The 24630-nt window shown below is 43.5% G+C and overlaps 1 protein-coding gene across 1 annotated transcript in view; it reads left to right on the forward strand.

Annotated features, from left to right (window-relative positions):
- The window catches only part of FAT1 (FAT atypical cadherin 1), a gene marked incomplete in the record, with an annotated part of 1563619 nt that overhangs the window by 1406103 nt on the left and 132886 nt on the right, over positions 1-24630 (forward strand). The window contains 3 exon segments of the mRNA XM_044062507.1: positions 1630-2434; positions 9515-9646; positions 9730-9887. Of these exon segments, the coding sequence (XP_043918442.1) occupies positions 1630-2434; positions 9515-9646; positions 9730-9887 (1095 nt within the window).

A 24630-nucleotide genomic window follows, 5' to 3' on the forward strand; every position in this document is an offset into this window, starting at 1 on the left:
TCCTTAGCTTTAAGAATCTACCCAAATGTAATGACTGCAACAGTGAAACGTGAAGAACATAGTACAGTTGTGTACACTTACCATAAATGTAGATGTTCGAGTGTATTCACTGTTGCAGTCCTGGTTACCCTCCCTCCAGCTCCCTGATTTCTGTTGGCTATGCCTCTCTTCTTGTTTACTGTGTTTAAGCTTTCTTGTGTGTTTGCTTTTTGTTGGAGGTGTAACCTTGTATATAATTGCTTCCCATTATGGGGGCACCTGACATCTGGGCAAGAAAAACTGATGTAATGGCGTCGGCTGCATGTTTTATACCCCTGACTACCTGACGTCATGGAAGAAGAGACAGCAACTGACACAGGACCCAAGACTTTGATAATCAGGCCGGCTGAGGGCTAACTGCAAGCAGATAACCCAAATGTAATGACTGCAACAGTGAATGCACTCATAACATCTACATCTATGGTAAGTGTACACAACTGTATTTTTCACACTTTGCCCGAGTATGTTAAAAGGGCAGTCCTTCAGTGTGCCCTTAGGCAGAGAGTTTTTATTAATTTATTTCACTTAACTTTTTTAGGATCTGCCTTATAGGAATCTTTCAAAAATGGATGGAAGATGGTAAACCTATTTAATAGTGAAACATTTGTTATTATTCTTTGATAATGAAGCATAATGAAAATTTCTACACAAAGTTGTAATTTTATTGTAAAGTTTCATTTTGAATAGTTTATACAAATTTGGGCTGTTGAGATGAACCATTAGAGAGGCAGCATAGGTTGAAGCAGGTATTTGGGTAATGGTCCCTATTCCAGACAAGAAGGTGCTCCACAGTTCATCCTGTTCTCCTAGACTTCCCCAACTCTTGCAAGTAAAAAGCAGTAGTGACCCTTTACAAATTCCAGTAGTAAGGAGGGTGCTCATAAGCAAAAGGTACAAAACTGGATTTGGGCCCATTCCACCTTTTGTTGCAATACCTGTTCTTTTCCCAGACCAACTCGGTCTGTCAGAGCCATTTTTTTTAAATGACCACCTTGGGAAAGTAGAGAGAGACCCCCCCCTACCCCCACCCAACAGAGCAAAGAAACAGATTTTACCCAAGGGTGTTCATGATCTGAGGGCTGAAAAAGTTCCTGGAAGCCTACTTTTGAGTTCTCTGTGCTAAACTAGTTTCTTCTAAAGAAATTCCAGTTGCTTACCTTACAGACGCATTCCTCCTTTTTCAACCAGACATCATTTTGGTCACACTACACTTGAAGGATGCTTACCAGCATAAAACCTATTTGTGTCAAGAGCCATTTCACCTCCTTCCTTTTTGGGCTTTATCCGCTGCTTCCATGGTATTCATGAAATGCTTAGTTGTGACCTTTGTTTCAGATTATAGGTATCCATATTAACCTTTACGTGGATGACTGATTTTCATCCTAGTGAGGGTTAACAAAGGCAATAAATTATACTGTATATTGGATCAGCATTCAGAAGATGTCTAAATTGTCAATTCCAACCACACCCCTTCTAAAGAAAATTATTTCTGCTGGCATTCACATTTAAACTATTGAGTAAAACACAGGTAAATGATAGTAGACAGAAGTAAATGTACATTTTGTCATTGTTTATTATTTTATTTCTTAGGTCACCGATGGTGGAAAACCTCCAATTTCTTCATCTGCCTTTATTATTATTAAGATTATCGATGAAAGCATTTATCCCCCAGCTGTTCTACCTTTAGAGATCTTCATTACAACTTCAGAGGATGAATATTCTGGTGGAGTAATAGGAAAGATTCATGCAACAGACCAAGATATTTATGATATCCTTAACTATAGCCTGTCTTCAAAGAACGAAAATCTCTTCTCTGTCTTGAGTCGAGATGGCAAACTGATTGCACACAGAGGACTTGATGTAGGACAGTACCACCTGAATGTTACTGTCACAGATGGAAGCCTTTCCGCCACAGCAGATGTTGCAGTACATGTCCGACAGATCACCCAAGAGGTACTGAACCGTTCTATTGCTATACGATTTGCAAACATTGCACCTGAAGAGTTCATTGGGGACTACTGGCGCAATTTCCAGAGAGCCTTGAGAAATATTTTGGGTGTAAAAAGGAATGATATACATATTGTTAGCCTTCAGCCCACAGATGTTGCTTTGGACCTTGATGTATTACTTTCCATTGAGAGGTCAGGAGGCCCTGGTCATCATTCTCCTGAAATTCTTTTCCACAAGTTGAATGCTTCAGTGGCTGACATTGAGGAGTTGACTGGTGTGCGAATTGTACAAATTATTCACAAGCTGTGTACAGGCCTTGACTGTCCACATAAGTTCTGTGATGAAAAAGTTACTTTAGACAGCAGTGTGATGACGACACACAGTACAGCTAGATTGAGTTTTGTCACCCCTCGGCACCTCAGAAAGGCGATTTGTCTTTGCAAAGGTAAGATCCCTTATGCTGGTTATTTCTGGCTTCTAATTTTCTAGTTGTAATGTTTCTGTAGAAGTTTTTTTCTTGGCTATCTGGCAGAAAAACAGTGTTTTATTTGCTTTTGTTATCTTCTGTCAGCTGAAAACAGAAAAAAAGAGTAGTGATAGTGATTTTTTCTTGAAAGTGTAAATGTTAAATTTGGTAATAGCGGCTTATTAAGGCTGAGTAGTCACACAGAGACAGCTTCTTTTCCTCATTCTACTCATCACAACTCTGTATGGATGTGAACACTGATCCTCTCTTGATAATGGATAGTGCTTTTTGTACTAGCACATAATGTAGCAGTTTAATCCTGCACCTTTTTAGGAAATGTACGTCTTATTTTCTTTTCTTTGCAGTTTTTCTGGCCAAGGCCCACTTGTGCGTTCAAGTTAAAGAAGCTGTGTGCAGCAAAGTTCATTTATTCATTTTAAGTAATGAATATTAAATTAATTTTAAATAATGGGTCACATTACCCATACCTTATTCTCCGTCCATTCCAAAACAAGTACATATTTGTTACATGTGTTGCTGTGCTGATAATGCTTCGCCTAGCCTCCCATCCCCTCTTGTTTAGAATCATTAATGTCTGTACTTTTGTATACATCGTAAAAAGAGGAGACTTCAGAACTGAAGTAGTGACTTATCAGTGACCTTTGTAGAAGCCAAATAACTTTTCTTCTAGGCTGTCCTGATGATTTGTAACCATTTTCCTCCCTGATGTTTTGTGCTGCCTTTGACATGATATGCATAGCCCGATAACTTGCTGTTTATAACTAGCTTCTTGAGCTGAAGTAGTTGACTTCCTTTGATCATCAACCTGTGGGAATCGGATCCAGATCGGATCCGAGACTGCAGCTTCACCAACATCTGATCCGAGCTCCAAGCTTCTCCCCTTACCCATAATGCCACTCCATCTCCTTCATCCCTCAGGTCTCGTTTGGCGTGGCTTTGCCTAGCATCGTGGTCTCAGAGCTCCAGGCGTGGTAGGTACTTTTTTGGATAGTTTTTGGGTGTTTCTGTTGCTGGTAGTGATAGGTAGGTTCCCTTTCCCTTGTCTGAACTCCCCTTTCACTTTTGCGTTGTGTTTATTCAAAAAAAAAATAAAAAAGTTCAGTGGTAGTAGTAGGCCTCCTCTCCCTTCCCCCTCCTTGTTAGTCAGTTGGACGTGAGTGTGTGTGGTCGAGCAGGTTAGGGCTTTGTGCTTTTTAACTTTGTTTTCATGGCAGATCAGTAGTCAAAGCTGGTGTTTATGAAGTGCACAGAGTATGGCCATAAGTTGTCCCCGGCTGATGGCCACACTCTGTGTGTAGTGTGTTTGTGGACCTCCTATCTCTCAACAGACTGCTCTATTTGTACAGGGTTTAACCCCAGGGACCTGAAGGATCACAGGGCTAAACTAATCCTCAGGGGACTTCCTTCTGCTATGGAGGTAGCTGCTTCCTCTTCCCTTACAGTCACGGCTGTGACTGCGTCTTCCTCAGCTACAATTTCTTCCCCTCCGTCCCAGGCCAGCACTCAAACCCTCCTGTTCATAAGTCTGCGGATAGGGAGCATGGAAAAGAGAAGGGAAAAGAAAAAGAGAAAGACAATGGGAGAAGGGAGGGAAGATATCCCTGAACCAGTCAGATCCGGTGGGTCCTCCTCCTAAGCAGCAGATAGTTACCAGGCCAGTTACTCCTCGGCTCTGCTCACCCAGATTCTCGCTGGAGCCAGTGAAGCCTAGACCTTCTTCCAGGGCCTCTGCACATCGACCCTCCTGATCGGCATCTGTGGCCTCGTCGCGTTCCACCAGAAGTTTGAGTGAGGCAGACATGGACAAAATGATGCAAAGGTTTATTTGCACCCAGATTCAGATGCAAGTCTTGCCAGCCCCCTCTCCTTCTGGAGGGGGGAGCTCACTTCCCTTTTATGCCCCAATATCTTCTTCTCCAGTCTGACCCACGGTATGGAGTTTATGGATCTGAGAGGTCCTGGAGTCAGGGGGTCAGCGCCAATGTTAGAGTACCTCGACTCCGGCCGTTACCTTGAGTGAGTCGGACCAGACTAGTTTGGACCTGAGTGCCTCTCTGAGCTGAAGCCTGGGCACCAGATACGAGGGGTTGGGCTTTTCTCCTTTGGCACCAACTTTGTTTGGTCATGGCCCTCTACTCCCTATCTCGGCTCTGGCGGGCTCTGCTCTGATTCCCCCATCGGATCTGGGGAGAGCAGCTTCCTTATTAGTTTCCCGGGAAGCTCATTCTCCCTCTGCTTTCGACATGGTGGAAAGGGTTCACTCCAGTGGATCGAGGCCCCTGACCAGCTCCTCCGATACCGCTCCAACTCCCTTACCTCTGGGTGCATCTTCAGTCATTTTGCTCATGTAGGGACAGCCCATGCTCGATGTGCCCCAGACTGTTCCCCTCGAGGAACCACAGGTAGTTTGCGAGCCCTCTCCGGTGAGCCCCACCAAAGAGGTTCCTCACAAAAGAAAGTGCCAAAGGAAGGCACTTGGACTCCTCCCCAGAGTCCCTTACTGAGGACACCGATTTGGAGGAGGTGGCCTCACTGAGGACACCGATTTGGAGGAAGGGGAAACTATGTCTCCTTTGGAGACATCATGGAACTCCTGCGGCAAACCTTCCTCAGATGAGTCTGTGTTTCTGGAGGCCTTCAGCATGGGCCAGTCTACCTCCTGGGTGTCCCCCCTTGCTGATCCCTTGGTGGATCTTACCACCCGGACATGGAAGGAACCGGACACCGTGGAGCCAATCCCGAAGCATCCCGTCAAGATTCCAAGTCCTCCTGCAGACAGACCTAGTTGGAACAAGGGGGTGCCCAGTAGACGATATGGTGGTAGTGGCCGCCACCAAGAAAGAACTAGCCCAGGAAAGTTCTGAATTATTTGGCCCACCTCACTTGACTACAGAGCGACCTGGTCAAGGAACTGTCACCCCCAGAGTCCATGTCACCGGAGGATAAGCGCATATTCTTAGTGCGAATGGCCACTCTCAAAGCGGTTTCTAATACATCCATGCACCTCCTTTCACATGCCACTGAATGAGCAGCAACAGCAGCCGCATCCGGCATTGCCATGAGGTGACATGCTTGGCTCAGGCTATGTCAGTTCATGGAACCCCTTTAAGGCATCTTTCGTGAATGCACCTTATGATGGTTCTTCCTTGTTTGGGAAGACAGTTCATGAGAAGTTGGTCCAGAGTGAAAAGGACAAGAAGACACTATCTGCCGTCGGGATCCACTTCTCTAATCCTCTAACCCTTCTCTAACCCTCAAAGATCCTTTTCCAGGAATCGGCAGGGGCAAAAGAAGATGTGGTTCCGGAAGTCTCAGTATTCCCGGGACTTTCAGGACTCATCTTCTCCCAGAGGCAGAGGGGTACAAGACAGACACCGGCCCAGAGGTGGGGGGGGGTCCGAGAACTTTTATGTCTTGAGAACCATTTTCGGACAGCCCCACGCAGCAGCCTTGAGGGGTTGCCCGACTGCTGTGGAGGGAGTCTAGGGTAGTCTTTCACTGCACCTGATGGCATGGGAGTCTGTGTCAGCAGACCTTTGGGTGCTTCAAATCATATCCTGAGGTTATACCACCCCCTTTGTGGTTCCTCCCATTTGCACCAAAACACCTCCTGGATGTACCACCTGCACAAAGGGAGGCAGCAGCTCTAGAAATAGAAAAGCTGCTAAGGAAACGTGTCGTCCAGCCCATCCCCTGAGATCAGTCCAGATCAGGCATCTATTCCAGGTTCTTTTTGGTGCCAAAAAAGACGGGGGACTTATCAATTGCCAAAGGGAAGTTCCGGATGGTCACTTTACAATCCATCCTGCCTTACCTGCCGGAGAACGACTGGATGTGCTCAGTAGATCTCCAGGTTGCTTACTACCATATAAAGATGCACAGATGCTCCAGGAGGTTCCTTCGATTTTGGCTAGGGGCCAGTCATTATCAATTTCGAGCCCTACCCTTCGGTCTCACCACAGCTCCCAGGGTGTTCACCAAGGTCATGGCAGTAGTAGCGGCTCACCTGAGGCTTCAGGGGATACAGGTCTACCCGTACCTGGACGATTGGCTCTTTGCTGCTTCCACCAAGCATCTACTTTGTCAGGCCAGAGACTATTTCCTGAAACTGTCAGGCTTTCTGGGAATTACAATCAACATCCAAGTTTTCTCTAAACCCAGTTCAGGTCTTAGACTACATTAGAGCAAGGATAGATGCATTGCAAACCAAGGTTTTTCTAACTCCGTCGAGTGTTTGGAACTTACAACTCCATGTGTCCGTGATCTTTCAGTCTCATCTTCCTTAAGCCGAGGCGGTATTATGAGCCTTAGGTTCTTTCGCAGCCACCATTACTCTTCTTCCCTGTGCTCATCTGCATATGTGGATATTACCGTGGACACTAGCGGTCCAGTGGTCATTATTAGATCTGCTGATGACGCATCCTATTCATATTATCAATGCTTGCAGGAAGTCTCTCCTCTGGTGGATACACTCCTTGGAACTAGTTGAGGGACGAACATTTATTGCAGCCCCTCCCCAAGCCACAGTGACCACAGACACCTCCCAGCTAGGGTAGGGGGGGGCATTGCTCGGGCAGGACAGTCCAAGGCACGTGGTCCCTGAACGAGGCCCAAGTTGCTTATCAATGTTCTAGAGAGGTGGGCGGTCTTGTTAGCGTTGCAGGCCCTTCATGCCTTTCTTCCTCTGGGAACCATTGCAATTCAGACTTGCAACATGTCAGTGGTCTGGTACATCAGCAAGCTGGGAGGAACCAAATCTACCCCCCTTTGTCACGAGGCCATGAGAGTATTTGAATGGGCGCTCTCCACCAGCTGTTTTCTGTTAGCAGCGCACATTCTGGGTTGATCCACCAATACTGGTGGACAAACTGAGCAGGACTATCCTGATGCCTTATGAGTGGTCTCTAAATTCTTCTGTAGCGGAACAGATCTTCCTGGAGTGTGGTCGGCCCGGCCTTGCTGTGATCTCTTTGCATCTCCTTCCAACGTGAAGTGCTGCAAGTTCTTCGCTTTGGTTTCCCCACAGGGATGCTCTGGTCCATACTTGGCCTCCCGGTCTTCTTTATGCTTACCCCCCTCTACCGCTTGTACCAAAATTCCTCCAGATGACAAGCAGGTCGGAGAGCAAAGTAATCCTCATTGCCCCATTCTGGCCTCGCCAAGTCTGGTTTCCCTTCCTTTGGTCTCATCTGATAGTTCCTCCATGGATCTTGGATCCAGTAGTGGATCTCATTTCACACTGTTCGAGGGTACATCATCCAGACCTGGTCAGTCTGAAGCTTACAGCTTGGGTGCTCCAGTTCCATTGATTGCTAGGACTCCCGGTCTGTCTTCCCTGGTCAAGACTATTCTGGTGGCAGCTCATAAGTCGTCCACCAGAAAACTATACTGTAGCAAATGGAAGCGTTTTTTTTTTCAATCTGGGCTTCTGAAAGGGATCTGGATCCTTTCACAGCTCCTTTCCCAGTGGTCCTTGAGTTCTTGGCGCACATTTTCCAGCTGGGTGCTAGCTCATCTACAGTAAAAGTTAAATTGGCTGCTATTTCCAACTTCCATATAGATGAGAACATGGCTTCTTTAGCTTCCTCCAGACTTTGTAAAACCTTTATTAAAGGTAGTTTTCTTTTAAGGCCCCCAGTTAAAGATCCTTCTCCTCCTTGGGATCTTACCTTAGTTTTACAAGCCTTGGTTGCTCCCCCTTTTGAACCGGCTGCTTCTGTGGATGTAAAATTTTTGTTGTGGAAGCCTGCCTTCCTAGTGGCCATCACCTTGGCTAGGAGAGTGTCAGAACTCCAGGCATTATCTGTCAAGCCTCCATATATGATTTTCCGTAAGGACAGGGTTTCACTTCGTACTAATCCTTCTTTTCTGCCTAAAGTGGCCTCTGAAACAAATATCAATCAAATGATCAATTTACCTGCTTTCTTTCCAAATTTTCAGAGCAGGGGTGAAAATAAATTGCATTTATTAGACGTGCATAGACGGCTGTGTTTCTACTTACATAGGATTAAGGCCTTTCGCAGGTCTGACCAGTTGTTTGTATGTTTTTCTACACCCTTTCTGGGCAATCCGATTTCTAAGGTAACCATTGCCAGATGGATTTCCCTTTTCATCCTTCAGGTTTACAAAGACAGAGGCATGTCACTTCCAGGTAGGATAAATGCCCATTTTACCAGGTCCATGGCTACGTCAGCAGCTTTTTGGCCTAGGGTGTCTTTGGATGATAATTGATCGGCTACTTGGTCTTCATCTCGCACCTTCATTTCTCATAAGTTGGACATGAAGTTTAGGGGGAGAGCATCCTTTGGCTCCACGGTGCTCCGAAATATCCTTCCATGAGGGCCACCCAAGAGTTTGGTTGCTAGGGACTCTGTCCCACAGGTTGATGATCAAATGAAGCCAACTACTTCAGATAAAGAAGTTATGTACTCACCATAATGTTCTATCTGAGTAGTTGGACTTCATTTGTCATCAACCGTCCCTCCCTCCTTCCCCCCTAACCTTCTCATTATGTTCCTACTTTGGTAGGCAGGAGAGAGCGCCTATGCGGCTCTCCTGTTCATTGTTAGTAAGATCTAGCAGATCGGGTTTGTGTATGGTGTAGCAAACTCTGTCTGAGGGAAGGAAGGAGATGGAGGGGTGTAATGGGTAAGGGGAGGAGCTTGGAGCTCAGATCAGGTGCTGGTGAAGCTGCTGTCTTGGATCCAATCCGGATCCGATTCCCACAGATTGATGACAAATGAAGTCCAACTACTCAGATGGAACGTTATGGTGAGTACATAACTTCTTTTTGTACCATTTACATGGAAACATAAAAATAGCCGTTTAGATTTTTGACTTCACTTTTTTTTATTGTATGTTCTTTATCTGCATTGTATGTTAAACAGTATTTAGAGTTTAAGTTGGCCAAATTAGCCTTAGCATTACTGTTTTATTCCATGTTCCATTGCACAGTAAAGTTTCAAGTTGTTGTCTGTTTTACTATTTCCTTGTTGTTGAAGTCGGTCAAAGGTCATACTTATGTATTTTTTCCCCAAGGTGGAAGATGCCCACTGGTGACCAGAGTTTGCGAAGGAAATCTCTGCTCTGAAGGTACTGAATGCATCCCAGATGAAAAGGAAGAAAGTTACAGTTGTGTATGTCAAGGTGGCAGACTAGGTGAATGCCCAGGTAACTTTGACTTGTTTATTGCCGTTCTTGTTTTGTAGATTTTCGTATGTAGGGTGCTTATTGTCTTCTTTTTAATAAAATAGGAGGCTCATCGCTTACATTTAAAGGAAATGGCTATGTAAAGTATCTGCTCCCTGAAAATGAAAATAAAGAAGAAATGAAGCTGTCACTCCATTTGAGGACATTCTCTGCTCACGCAGTTGTCATGTACGCCAGAGGAACGGATTACAGTATTCTGGAGGTGGGAAAATGAGCTTTTTCTAATCATCTCTTGAAGATGTACAACTCTTTGAAGAAAAGTATATTGTAAAAAGAGTCCAAGAGTTGACCTTGGCTGATTTTTGTGAAGGGAAAAGTACAGTTTTGTACCTACCATAAATGTAGATGTTCGAGGATCCACATTGCTGCAGTCCTAACACTTGGGTAGTCCGCTGTCCCTCGGTCGGCCCGAATATCAGAGTATAAGGCTGACGTCGGTCAAGGCGCATTTGACTGACATCAGAACGTCAGGGTACAAATGCGCATGACCGACGCCATATCCCCAGTCTTTTCTTGCCCCAGATGTCAGAAGACCCTAAAAAGAAAGGTCCAAACCCAACAACAACAACTAAACAACCAACCAGCCTAATACCAAAAATATATACAATACACACAATATATATACAATATGCACAATATACCTCAGAAGGATAACTCAACCTACACAACCACCTCAAACTACAGAGGGGAAGGAGGGAGGGTAAATTGGACTGCAGCAATGTGGATCCTCGAACATCTACATTTATGGTAGGTACAAAACTGTACTATGTTCTTCATCTCACATTGCTGCAGTCCTAACACTTGGGTAGAATCCCAAAGCAGAGGTAAGGGAGGATGGCCAAATCATATAGAAGCAGGAGCTGCCAAAATGCCCTGCAACACGGCAGTGGCAAAACCAGCCCTGGATTTAGAGTACAGTGGAAGGTGGTAATGCCTAGAAAAGGTATGCACTGAACTCCAAGTGGCTGCCTCCAAAATATCCTTAGTTGCCACCCCCCTCAAAAAAGCTGTAGAAGTGGCAGTAGCCCTAGTGGAATGAGGCCTAATCCCAGCTGGAATCTCTTTGCCATGATGGGAATAACAGAAAGCAATGCAAAATCCAATCCACCTAGAAATAGTTTGTTTTGACACGGGCTTGCCCTGAGAGCACAAAGCAAAAGAAACCAATAACTGCTGAGATTGTCTGAACCCTTTAGTTCTGTCCAAGTAATATCGCAACTGCCTGTGTACATCTAAAGTGTGCAAAATCTTTTCCCCTTTATTTTGGGGATTTGCATAAAAAGTAGGCAAATGAATAGTTTGGTTTAAAGCCACACTAGAAACCACTTTAGGCATAAAGGAAGGATTAGTACGCAAAGATACCCTGTCCTTATGAAAAATTAAGAAAGGCTCAACTGCCATAAGGGCCTGCAATTCAGAAACCCTTCTTGCAGAGGTAATCCTCATTGCCCCATTCTGGCCTCGCCAAGTCTGGTTTCCCTTCCTTTGGTCTCATCTGATAGTTCCTCCATGGATCTTGGATCCAGTAGTGGATCTCATTTCACACTCTTCGAGGGTACATCATCCAGACCTGGTCAGTCTGAAGCTTACAGCTTGGGTGCTCCAGTTCCATTGATTGCTAGGACTCCCGGTCTGTCTTATCTGGTCAAGACTATTCTGGTGGCAGCTCATAAATCGTCCACCAGAAAACTATACTGTAGCAAATGGAAGCGTTTTTTTTCAATCTGGGCTTCTGAAAGGGATCTGGATCCTTTCACAGCTCCTGTCCCAGTGGTCCTTGAGTTCTTGGCGCACATTTTCCAGCTGGGTGCTAGCTCATCTACAGTAAAAGTTCAATTGGCTGCTATTTCCAACTTCCATATAGATGAGAACATGGCTTCTTTAGCTTCCTCCAGACTTTGTAAAACCTTTATTAAAGGTAGTTTTCTTTTAAGGCCCCCAGTTAAAGATCCTTCTCTTCCTTGGGATCTTACCTTAGTTTTACAAGCCTTGGTTGCTCCACCTTTTGAACCAGCTGCTTCTGTGAATCTAAAATTTTTGTCGTGGAAGCCTGCCTTCATAGTGGCCACAGTGGCTAGGAGAGTGTCAGAACTCCAGGCATTATCTGTCAAGCCTCCATATATGATTTTCCGTAAGGGCAGGGTTTCACTTCGTACTAATCCTTCTTTTCTGCCTAAAGTGGCCCCTGAAACAAATATCAATCAAATGATCAATTTACCTGCTTTCTTTCCAAATTTTCAGAGCAGGGGTGAAAATAAATTGCATTTATTAGACATACATAGACTTCTGCGTTTCTACTTACATAGGATTAAGGCCTTTCGCAGGTCTGACCAGTTGTTTGTATGTTTTTCTACACCCTTTCTGGGCAATCCGATTTCTAAGGTAACCATTGCCAGATGGATTTCCCTTTTCATCCTTCAGGTTTACAAAGACAGAGGCATGTGCCCATTTTACCAGGTCCATGGCTACGTCAGCAGCTTTTTAGTCTAGGGTGTCTTTGGATGATAATTGATCGGCTACTTGGTCTTCATCTCGCACCTTCATTTCTCATAAGTTGGACATGATGTTTAGGGGGAGAGCATCCTTTGGCTCCACGGTGCTCCGAAATATCCTTCCATGAGGGCCACCCAAGAGTTTGGTAGCTAGGGACTCTGTCCCACAGGTTGATGATCAAATGAAGCCAACTACTTCAGATAAAGAAGTTATGTACTCACCATAATGTTCTATCTGAGTAGTTGGACTTCATTTGTCATCAACCGTCCCTCCCTCCTTCCCCCCTAACCTTCTCATTATGTTCCTACTTTGGTAGGCAGGAGAGAAAGCTATCGCGCCTCCTGTTCATTGTTAGTAAGATCTAGCAGATCGGGTTTATGTGTATGGTGTAGCAAACTCTGTCTGAGGGAAGGAAGGGGATGGAGGGGTGTAATGGGTAAGGGGAGGAGCTTGGAGCTCAGATCAGGTGCTGGTGAAGCTGCTCTCTTGGATCCAGTCCGGATCCGATTCCCACAGATTGATGACAAATGAAGTCCAACTACTCAGATGGAACGTTATGGTGAGTACATAACTTCTTTTTGTACCATTTACATAGAAACATAAAAATAGCCGTTTAGATTTTTGACTTCACTTTTTTTATTGTATGTTGTTTATCTGCATTGTATGTTAAACAGTATTTAGAGTTTAAGTTGGCCAAATTAGCCTTAGCATTACTGTTTTATTCCATGTTCCATTGCACAGTAAAGTTTCAAGTTGTTGTCTGTTTTACTATTTCCTTGTTGTTGAAGTCGGTCAAAGGTCATACTTATGTATTTTTTCCCCAAGGTGGAAGATGCCCACTGGTGACCAGAGTTTGCGAAGGAAATCTCTGCTCTGAAGGTACTGAATGCATCCCAGATGAAAAGGAAGAAAGTTACAGTTGTGTATGCCAAGGTGGCAGACTAGGTGAATGCCCAGGTAACTTTGATTTGTTTATTGCCGTTCTTGTTTTGTAGATTTTCGTATGTAGGGTGCTTATTGTCTTCTTTTTAATAAAATAGGAGGCTCATCGCTTACATTTAAAGGAAATGGCTATGTAAAGTATCTGCTCCCTGAAAATGAAAATAAAGAAGAAATGAAGCTGTCACTCCATTTGAGGACATTCTCTGCTCACGCAGTTGTCATGTACGCCAGAGGAACGGATTACAGTATCCTGGAGGTGGGAAAATAAGCTTTTTCTAATCATCTCTTGAAGATGTACAACTCTTTGAAGAAAAGTATATTGTAAAAAGAGTCCAAGAGTTGACCTTGGCTCATTTTTGTGAAGGGAAACATTTTCAGAATCAGTGTATTGATGTTGCTGTGCCTGCATTCATATTTTCATAGTTTATTTTTCTTAATTTTTATAGTATTACAGAACATTCTTCATGTGGTAACTGTCACAGTAGAATTTGTAACATATTGGGGATTAGTCAGCAGCAGACTTTCAGCCAACCAGCCCAATACTCAGAGCTCTTTAAGTTGCAAGCGTATGGGCTATCTACTCACTGTATGCTTCGTGGATAAAATGAACAGCCTGTTTCTGCCATCCCCGTTTTTTTTTTTTTTTGTTATACTGTGAGAAGGTTTATGTACACTTGATCCAACTACAGCCCCAGAACTCTTTCTGACATTTCTTCAAAAAGGGTAATTGCCATCCAGTGGGGAAATTACTTTTTTCCTAACTTTTCTGTTTTAGTGCTTATTTTGCTGGTGAAATTTCTTGGGAACGTTAACCTTTTTCCCCTAAGTATATGCATTATGTAGACTTGCGTTGTCGCTTCACAGCAAGAGGTTCTCCCGTTCGATTCTCGGCTGGAGCGCCTTCTGTGTGGAGTCTGCATGTCCTCCCCGCGGTCGAGTGGCGTTCGAGAGACATGCATGAATGGGCGTGCCTTCGTTGAAGGTTAGGCGTCGGGCTAGCACCTCGGCACGGTTAAAAAAAAAAAAAAAAATACTGCCAATTATTAGCATACCGGAGTTCTGCTGTGGCGACCACTAACCGGGAAAGGCCGAAAGAAGACTTTTGAATAGCATTGGTGACTGTGGGTGTCTGGTCCCCAACAACGAGTCACACACTGTGTGCCTGTTTTGCATAGCAGAGTCTCTTATTTTTAACTGATTACTGAATTTATGTACATGATCAGGAATACCCAGAGAAGCAGCAGGTCCACATTGCAGGTATAGAGGAGGTACATAAGAAGGGAAGCCCCAAAAATTCCTGTCAAACAGCTGTGAAAAAAAAAAATTTGGCTCGCAACAGCCAAATTTATTACATAGTTGAGGTTAAGCACTTTTGTTTCACATGAAGCTACTTCGGAATTGGCATCCATACATTTCCTGTCATCCTTGAACATATTTTTGGAATATAGAGAGCTGCATTGGCAGTTACTGTTGAACGCCAACCATTTTCCAGGAATCTGTGAGAAATTATCTGTTAACAGCGCTTTGGTCATGAAGGCTGAATGTATTTGACAAACTGTTTAACCAGTTAACAGAATTTGAAGAAAAGCAGTATTAAACACTGACAAGTGATATGTATGACTTATTCACTGGATGTTTATATTTGCACAAAAAGTTTTAAGTCTGTGATTCCAGTGGGGTTAATTTAAACATTCATGTATTCATTAATTTATATGTTTGATTATTATATGGTGACATGTTGCCATTAATCATTGTAATTGGTGAATAGTTTGTATTGATAAGGATGTTTTCTTAACTTTTTTTTTTTATTATTATTATAAGGATGACAGAAAATGTATGGTTGTCTATTCTGAAGAAGGTTTGGGTTGTCTTGTAGAATGAAAGCACTTAATAGCGCTAAATAATAAATCTGGCTGTTGTGAGAAACGTTTTAAAGAAGGGAAGCCACTATTTAGTCATCTGAGCATTTATCTGTATTCTTAAGGGAAATTTTTTTTCCAAACAAGGTGCACAAAACGCACTACCACACGAAGGTTAAGGAAGATAGGGCCCTCATGGGGGATGCAAAAGCGCAGAAGGTTTCTCTTCCATCCTGTAAGTTTGAGGACCTCTCAGCCAGTGAGACAAATACCCATTGCCTATTTTCAGCACCTGTTGCCCCAGACAACCTCTGACCAGTGTGGAGATGCCCTTGAGAACAGAGATTAACATAAACACCCAGGCCACATGAAAGAGGTTGGTACTCTTTAACTCCTGTATCAGAAATTAGCAGTGCTTGTGTGTGAAGGGGGGTGGATGCATCCAGGCTCCCTGGAGCTGAGGTCAGATAGATCAGCCTACACTGGCAGTGTATAGGGATAAAGCCCTCACTCTGGCACAGTCACCCCAAGTTCAGTTGGCTGGGGCACTTTACGCAACAGGCAGGGAGGATGGAAATGTCATCCTTTGGGGAGTGACGGTGGTGGAGGCGAGAAAAGCTATGGAGAGTTTGGTGGTGGAAAGTGAGTATGTGGAAAAAAAAATTTCAATGTGGATCTTCAAAATGTAAGTAAAAATTCCCTTGTGGTGGATGTTGTAATTGAGCACCATTGCTGTCTCCATGGAGCAGGTAAGTAAGTCTGTTGAAGTGGTGCAGATAACAGAACTTGGCTTCAGGAGGGCTCACAGATGAAGTGTTGAGGATGGTAATGTGGAAAAGGAGCCAGGTGATGTGGCAGCAGAAAGTGCATTAGTTAAAACTTATACAGCACTGATTGAAATTAAGAGGAAAGCTGCAACAAACTGAATTGTCTAGTTTTTTTTTTTTGCAGCAGGTAACGCAGTAATTAAAACTTGCACAGCAGTGACAGCAAACAAAAAAGAGCAGTAACAAACTGTAAGTAAAACTTTTTTAAAAAATAAGAGATGCTTATAGCTGTGAGAATAAGCACAAAAAGTGACACCAGTAGATACTATGTATGGGACAGTTTGGTAATTGCTGTCATAGATTCATAGGTTAGTACTAGGCTAACTGCCCTTGCGAGACATTTTAAGCCTAGCCAATTATCCCCTGTGAGATTCAAACCCTGTACCTTGTGTTTGTAAGGCAAACACCTTAACCATTAGGCTGCCCTTGCATATACTTTTCAGGTGGAGGGGGTCACTAGTTGAACTCATTTTTTGATCAGTTGTAGTTTATTGGGCCACCTTTAGAAAGTATAGATTGTCCTCATGGTCCTCTTCAAATGCAGCTTAGTGGTTTTATGGATGGTCACAGAGAGAGAGATGAGTATGCACATCTGGTTAGGTCACTGGGAGCCACAAATGTGTCAGGAGGATGTAAAAGTGGAGGTGACTGTGTTTAAGTGGGAAGGGTTTACATTTTTGGCAATGGAACAGACTGTTCAAGATTGTGTGTGAAAGGCAGAAGGCAATTCACAATGGAGTTTAGGAGCAGGGATAGGAAATCTGATGGCAGGACATGCACTATAAGCAGGAGGGATGTAGGGATAGAATGATCCATGCTAATAACCTTTAAGAGGGACTTTAGAGGCGTTCAGTAAAAATCCGTTTAAGTCAAATGGGAACGGATTCAAGGTTTTTGAGGGTCGACATAAAATGTCTGAAGATTTTTAGCTCAGATATTGAGTGAGAGGAGTTATTAGCAGATAACTTTGACCCCAAAGGGTGATAATGATAAAACTCACTACCCCAATAATATAAACATTTCAGAGCTTTATTGGAAAGGCTCACCCAGACTCTGCTACACTTTGCTGTGAGGGAAAGGTTGGTTTTAAAGCTCAAAAAATTTTGTCTTTTATACATATTAGGACAGAAACTTTTTAACATTTGAAACCGATGGACTGAAACTTTATGTAACTGTATTAACAAAAAGGAGGGCATATATATATATATATATATATATATATATATATATATATATATATATATATATATATATATATATATATATATATGGAACAGTTATTTTGCTTTCTGGTAGCAGCTTAAATGTTTGTAGTTTACATCTGATGAACTAGAAGAAGTCCTTATTAAAAAGTGCATGCGGGGTAAATTTAGAGGTGAGCAAAACTTATGAAATGGAGGGTAGAGGTTGGAAGCTGTTTGGAAATGTGGAAAAACAAGAGTGGTGAACCACTTGCCTTGTGTTATTTTTGTGGCAAGTCATAGAGGAGCATTAAGATATGCTGCCCAGCCTAAATCATGCATCTTTTGTGGAACGTTTCTCATTTAATTAATGTGTGTGACAAGGTACAATGTTAGGATTAAAGACACACACAGCAAGATGATGTGTGCCTGAATACACATTTGTGTTGAAAAAAATTCTGGGGTGAGGGTGAAATAGGTGAAGAAACTATAGAAGAAGAAAAGAAATATGGAGGTGAAAAATGAGGAGTGAGTGCATGCAAGAATAGAGGTCATGAGAAGGGATTGATACAGATAGTTTTTTGAACTTTTAGCCAGTGAAACATTTTGATTCTGAGGTTCATAGATTGTTTGTACGCAAGCCCAGGAAAAATATTAAATTGTGGAAGGAGTAAAAATCAGAAAACACAAAATTAAAAATAGTTTCCCTAAATTAAAAAAAAGAAAAGCAACAACTTTATAGTGCTTTCAGTAATTGTGAACAGTATTATTAACATTGTAAAGATAGGAATACTGGAGTGGCCTGCTAAATGTGATGTGTATATTGTTAAAGGACATAAGATTCCTAACAAGTGAAGAAAAACTGCAAACAAATTGTGGGGTGCAAATGTAATATGGAACTTAGGATGTACATCTTCTTGAGTGGCTGTGTTGCATAAAAAAAACAGTGAAAATACTAGATGAAGTGTTGGTAAGGAAAGGCTAACCGTTTTGGATGTGCAGTGGAAAGAGCGTGTTTATAGAATTATAGCACTTTTACATGTGTGTAACTAGCTAGGAAAAAGAGTCTGGTTCAACAAATATTAGACTCTGGTGATTAATATGAAAGTTATGATTGCAGGGGACTTTGGGATTATGGGGGAAATGTAAAAAAAAAAGGGAAAGGTGTTGAAAATTAACAATGTAGATGAAGTTGATGGAAGAAAAGTGGGTATATTAAAATAGGAAAGGGAATAAAAAGGGGGTATATTAAAATAGGAAAGGGAGTAAAAAATGAGAGATTATAGTATGAAATTGGAGTGTGGGAAGTATTGCAGGACTGGTCTGAATGCTAGGTTGAATTTAAAAAGAAGTCTAAAACGTTTTTTTCCCCCAGTTGGCAGTATGATGTAAGAAAACAAGAAAAGGTGAATTATGGAAAACTGTGTAGAAATGTATTGGACAATTTACAGGATAGTACAAGAGACCCGCGGTGGTGGTGTTGCGGTAGCATTGTCGCCTCTCATCAAGACGTCCCATTCGATTCGCAGCTAGAGCGTCTTCTGTGTGGAGACATGCGTGAATGGGCGTACCTTCGTTGAAGGTTGTGCGTCAGGGCCGTCAACTCGGCACGTAAAAAAATCAACTGCCAATCGTTAGCGGACCGGAGTTCCGCTGTGGCGACCCCTAACCAGGAAAAGTCGAAAGACGCACACACACACACACACACATACACAATAGTACAAGAGAATATTATGATGTGGAAAAGTAATATATAAAAGAAATTGAGAAAAAAAAATTATTTATTTATTTTACATTTGTTAACCGGGTTAGTCCAACTGAGCATTTGTATCATTTTCAGTGGAGACTCTGGGAGAAAAGCTCCTCAGTGAGTTTTTAAATTTTACAAACAAACAGTTAAGAAATTATTGTTTACAACTAAACAAACAGTTAACAAAACATTTACAATAAATCATACAGAAACATTTGGGTACAATGTCATAGAAGGAATAATGTGTTCATAATTCCTGTTAGGTTATATACAGTATAAGTACAAAAGGAATACCATGGGGATGAGGTGTTTAAACAGTGAGACAGAGGGGTAGAAGTTTATTATAATAAACAGGGGAGGAGAGGAAAATGAGGGAGAAGGAATAGAAGGGAAGGATATAGTGGGAGAATGGGGAATTAAGAATGAAAGGACTGGTGGAGGGGGAGTTATTAGAAGCTGGGGTAGAGTAGTTTCATGGGGGATGACTACAGTGGCAGGACCATTTGTTTGTTAGGTATCTTAGAGAGGCTAGCTTGAAATGCTTGGTAGGGTCAAGGGACTAATTTCTTGGGGTAGTTGGTTCCAAGTTGCAGCAGGGTTATAGTTATAGAATAAACATCCTGTTTTGGTTTTGGGTTTATAAATCTGTAGGAAGTCTTGGTCTGAGCTGCGTAGTTTCCTGGTTGGGGAATATTTAGATGTAATAGATAAAAGGCTAGGGCAGAAGGATGGTAGATAGAGGATGGAGTGGAGGATGGTAGATAGAGGATGGAGTGGATAATTTGTAGTTGATGTTGTAGGAGCAGATGAGGGAATTCGAGCCAGTCCAATTGTTTAAGGGATAAGGAATGGTGTGACTTGTAGGTTTGGTTTGCAGCAAATCTGGCCACTTATTATAGGTAGTTTCAAGTTTTGTAATGAGTGTGATGTTAAGGTTTGTGAATAATTGACAGCTATATAGAAGGGTGGGAAGAAGAAATGCATGGGAGAAAGTTATTCTGGCTGTGCTGGTTAAATGTCTCTTATTGCAATAAAGGAGTCTTAAGATGTCCTTCAAGGATGCGTCTGCAGTCATCACATATGGGTTGTCCTGCCTCAGGCAGCCCTTCGGTCGGCCGGATTCCAAAGTCTGGGTCTGGCCTCGGCTGATGTCGCACTTTCCCCGACGTCAGAGCGTCTGGGGTATAAAAGCATCAGCCGACGCCATTTTCCTCGGTCTTTCTTGCCGCGTGGTGCCCGAAGCAGAAGCAGTTCGCAAGTGCCGGTCGGCCAGCTCCTGTGATTCAGTTGTCAAGACTTAAAGCTAAGTACCCGTTGGGACTCTTTCTTGCCTCAGCCGATTTCAGATAAAGTTAATAATTGTTTAACTTGTGGGAAACAAATACCTCATAAGGATTTCCACTCTTACTGCCTCCCCTGCCTAGGCCCAGACCACGACGTCTCGGCCTGTTCAGCCTGTGCTTCCTTCAACCGAAGAACTCTTAGACGTCGGTCGGAGTTTGCTGAGGATTTCTTTGGGGCTAGTTTTGCTTACAAGATGCCGTCGGAGACTCCGACTTCGCATTTAGTTAAGAAACGGAAGGACAAGGACTGACACGCGCGGGCCGCGGTTTCGGCTGAAACCACGGTCAGACCTACCGCGAGTGTCCCGGTCTCGGCTGAAACCGAGTCATTGGTACTTCCGATTACCAAAACCGCACAACCAACTACCTCGGCCCCGGAGGCCCCGGCCGAGTCGGTTATTGAATTACCTTCTGAAACTGGTGTCCAGGAACCTTCCGACACCATTCCTTTAGACAAGTCTACTCCTGCACGAGGTGCAGCCAGACCTCCTGCATCCATGTCAATTAAGGCTTTCTCTAGGGCTAAAGCTGCTAAACTTACTAAAGCTTTGCCTCCCAAGGTTACCTCTCAGAGACCTTCTACTGGCTCACAGATTCTTAGCTTAGCAGAGGATCTTATCTCCTTAATTAGAGGTTCTCAACCTCATCCGGACAGGGGCTCTCAACCACCTCCAGACAAAAGGCCCAGGGTTGAGCCCTCTGACCCCCACTCCTCAGATGAGTCCACTGATGGCTCTACTCTGTCAGACCACCAGGAGGAGGCTTATTCGTTCTGATGCTGAAGAATCTATTCCCTCGGCCTCCCTCCTGAAGAGTTTTCCTTTGGAGAGACATTACACTCTATGAGAGAACATTTTCAATGGCAGGGTCAGGAATTCTCTGATTCTAGAAAGATATTAAGGACCTTTTTACATTTACCTCAGTGTAGGCCTTTAGCTATACCTCCTGTTCTGAATGTTATTGATGATGTGTACTCTGATGCTAGTACAGCCCCTGACTCTCTCCCTCCGGCTCCTGCCAAACCTGATAGGTACTACAGGGTCCCGGACTCACATCTACACCTGTACAAGACCCACTCTGCTGATCCAGAAACTATTTCCCAGGGCCCAAAAGGGGTTGCAGCTGCCACTGCTAGAAATCCTCTACCCTCTGAAAGGGAGTCCAGAGCTTTAGAGAGATGGGGTAAGTGTATACTTCTGCAACTCTTTCCTTGAGGGCATTAAATTGTCAATTTCATATGATACAGTACCAAGAGTATTTGTTAGATGAATTGCATAAGAAGCTGTCTTCTTCTGAACCCCTTGATCACAAATCCCTTCAGGATCTGGTACACAACTCCCAGCAGGTTAGTAACCATTTCTTGCAGTGTGGTTATGATGCATTGGAAGCTTCATGTAGGTCAGCTATGACAGGTGCAGTATACGTAGGCATGCCTGGCTGAAGGAACAATCTCTGCCAGACCATGTTAAAGCTAAGCTTTTGGATGCTCCTATGGAAAAGCAAAAATTATTTGGTTCCACGGCTCAAGAGGTCTTAAAGAAATTTGAAAAAAAGGCAAAATCTGTGCAAACAGTCAAAGACTTTCTGCAAGTCCAACCACTGAGATTCAGCAGAAGTTGGCCTACTAAGAATTGGTCCTTTCCAGACTCAGACAGATCTCAGAGAGGCAGGAATAGGCGTGCCAGAGGTAGAGGGCAAGCTAGAGGCTCCTACAGAGGCCGTCAATGGCAGCCTCCCAACCAGAGAGGTAGTGCAGGAACTACAACTGCTACACCAGGACAGACTCAATGACTTTGTTTTGACTCTGCTGACCAGGGCTCAATTAGAAGCACCTTTAGCTTTCTTTATTTTAAAAAAATTGGCACAGCATTACAAGGGACACATGGACACTGCAAATAATAGACAAAGGATACAGGTTCCATTTCCGCACATTGCCAAAAAGAAAAGGCATGCCAAACCTGCCACCAAATCAGAGGGCAGAGGCTTTGAAACAAATTTCCAACTTAATACAAATGAAAACTATAGAAAAGGTACCTCTTTCAGAACAAGGCCAAGGATTTTACTCCAGATTATTCCTTGTTCCAAGAAAAGAAAATCAATGGAGGCCTATTCTCGACTTGTCCGCACTGAATACTCACCTCATTGTGCCAAAATTCAAAATGCTGACTCTACAGCAACTCCTTCCCATGCTAGGCAAGGGGTCTTGGCTGGTGACTCTAGACCTCAAGGAGGCATACCTGCATGTCCCTATCAGACAAAGTTGCAGAAGACACCTCAGATTTCTTGCAGGGTCAGAGCATTATCAATTCTCAGCATTGCCCTTTGGCTTATCTACTGCACCCAGAGTATTCACGAAATGTCTGGCATCAGTAATTGCACACTGCAGACTTCAGGGGATTCAAATTTACCCATATCTGGACGACTGCCTTATACAAGCGGACAGCAAGCAAACTTTGTTAAAGGACTTGGATTATGCCATCCACCTACTGCAGGCCTTGGGATATACAGTCAACATCCACAAATCAAGACTTGTTCCATCCCAAAGAATAACTTTTCTGGGTGCGGATCTAGACACAACCACCCAAATGGCCTTTCTCACAGAAGAAAAACAAAAACAACTACCGGATTACTTCAAGAATCTGACAAGGCAAACTCAGCTGACTGCAAGGAAAATCCTGCAGGTCCTGGGTTACATGGCATCTTGCATTCTTCTGATCCCACAAGCAAGGCTGCATATGAGAAAATTACAATGGTACCTAAGGAGTTTATGGACTCAGCACAGTCACAGCTTAGAAACTTTGATCCCACTCATTCCATGCCTCCAAAAGGAATTTCTGTGGTGGGCTCAAGCCTGCCAGTCGAACAGCGGGTTGCCCTTCAGCAAGCCAAGCGCCAACCAAACCATCACTATGGACGCTTCAGACCAAGGTTGGGGAGCACACATGGAGGGCAGATGTATCCAAGGGCTATGGTCCCAAAGAGAGCTGCGCATGCACATAAACTAAAAGGAAATGCTGGCAGTGATACAAGCAATCGAGGCCTTCAAACCTTTTCTTCATCCAGGCCACCTACTCTTAAGGACAGACAACACCACAGTTATGTGGTACATAAGCAAGGAGGCACTCATTCCTACCCTCTTTGCAGACTGGCAATGAATCTATGGGAACTTTCCTTGAAACTCAATATACAGCTGCAGTCCCAGTTCGGAAAGACAATATACTGGCAGACAGCTTAAGCAGAAATATCATGGATGCATGGATGCTGCACCCAGACATCTTCTTACTCATAACACAATCATGGGGAAGGCCGGAAATAGATCTGTTCGCCTCCCCCCACAATCATCAACTGAAGAAATTCTTCTCAAGGACATACCACCCACAAGCATGGAAAGTGGACGCTCTCTCTTTCAGCTGGAAAGCTCTAACAGTGTATGCTTTTCCACCTCTCCCATTAATGACCAAGGTCTTACTGAAGATCAGGATAGAGCAGCCCAGAGTGATTCTGATAGCTCCAAACTGGCCAAGACAGCACTGGTACCCACAGTTAAAGAGCATGTCACAGACGAAACCGTGGCCTCTCCCCCTATGGCCACTTCTTCTGACGCAGCACAATTTCAAGACTCTGCATTCCAACCTGAAAACCTTGCAGCTAACTGCCTGGAAAATACCATGACTCCTCCTCAGGATAAGCTATCCCAGAGAGTGAAGGATATTATTATGGAAGCTCGGCACCTTCCACAAGGAAGGCATATTCAGCAAAATGGAAAAGATTTCACACTTGGAACACAACAAAGGGCCTAGATGTGACAGTGATGAACATGGCACATATACTGGAATATTTGGCAGAATTGTTCCACAACGGCCTGTCTTACTCTTCCATTAAGATACATGCCTCAGCAATTTCAGCAGAATACAATGTTAATCCACCTGTCTTCTCTCATCCTCTCCTGAGACATTTTCTAAGAGGAATCAAAAACATCAATCCTCCAAGGAAACCACCTCTACCTACTTGGGACCTTAACCCGTGTTGGAAAAACTAACACTTCCTCCCTTTGAACCAGCAGCATCTGCAGATCTACAGTTTCTGTCTTGGAAAACTGCCTTCCTTCTGGCCATAACCTCAGCAAGAAGAGTATCTGAGTTACAAGCTCTAATGGCAGTACAGCCATTTCTTATCTTTCATCAGGACAGAGTTTCATTGAGAACCAATCCTACATTTATGCCAAAGGTGGTATCCAGGGTATCTTTGAACCAAGCTATTCACTTGCCTACATTCTTCCCACAACCACAAAATAAAGGGGAGAAACTTCTGCACACCCTGGACATACACAGACAGTTGCGCTACTACTTGGACAGAACTAAAAGTTACAGAAAGACTGACCAGCTGTTTGTAGCATATGCTGCTGGGGCACAAGGAAAAGCAATTTCTAAACAGACAATTTCAAAATGGATAGGAAATTGCATTCGTTTTTGTTACTCCTTTCATGGAAAAACTGTGCCAGCTGACATTAGACCTCATTCCACGAGAGCCACAGCCACCACCACAGCCTT

The sequence above is a fragment of the Protopterus annectens genome, chromosome 2.part1, assembly GCF_019279795.1.
Source record: "Protopterus annectens isolate FY-2018-M chromosome 2.part1, PAN1.0, whole genome shotgun sequence".
In the NCBI taxonomy this organism is placed as follows: domain Eukaryota; kingdom Metazoa; phylum Chordata; order Ceratodontiformes; family Protopteridae; genus Protopterus; species Protopterus annectens.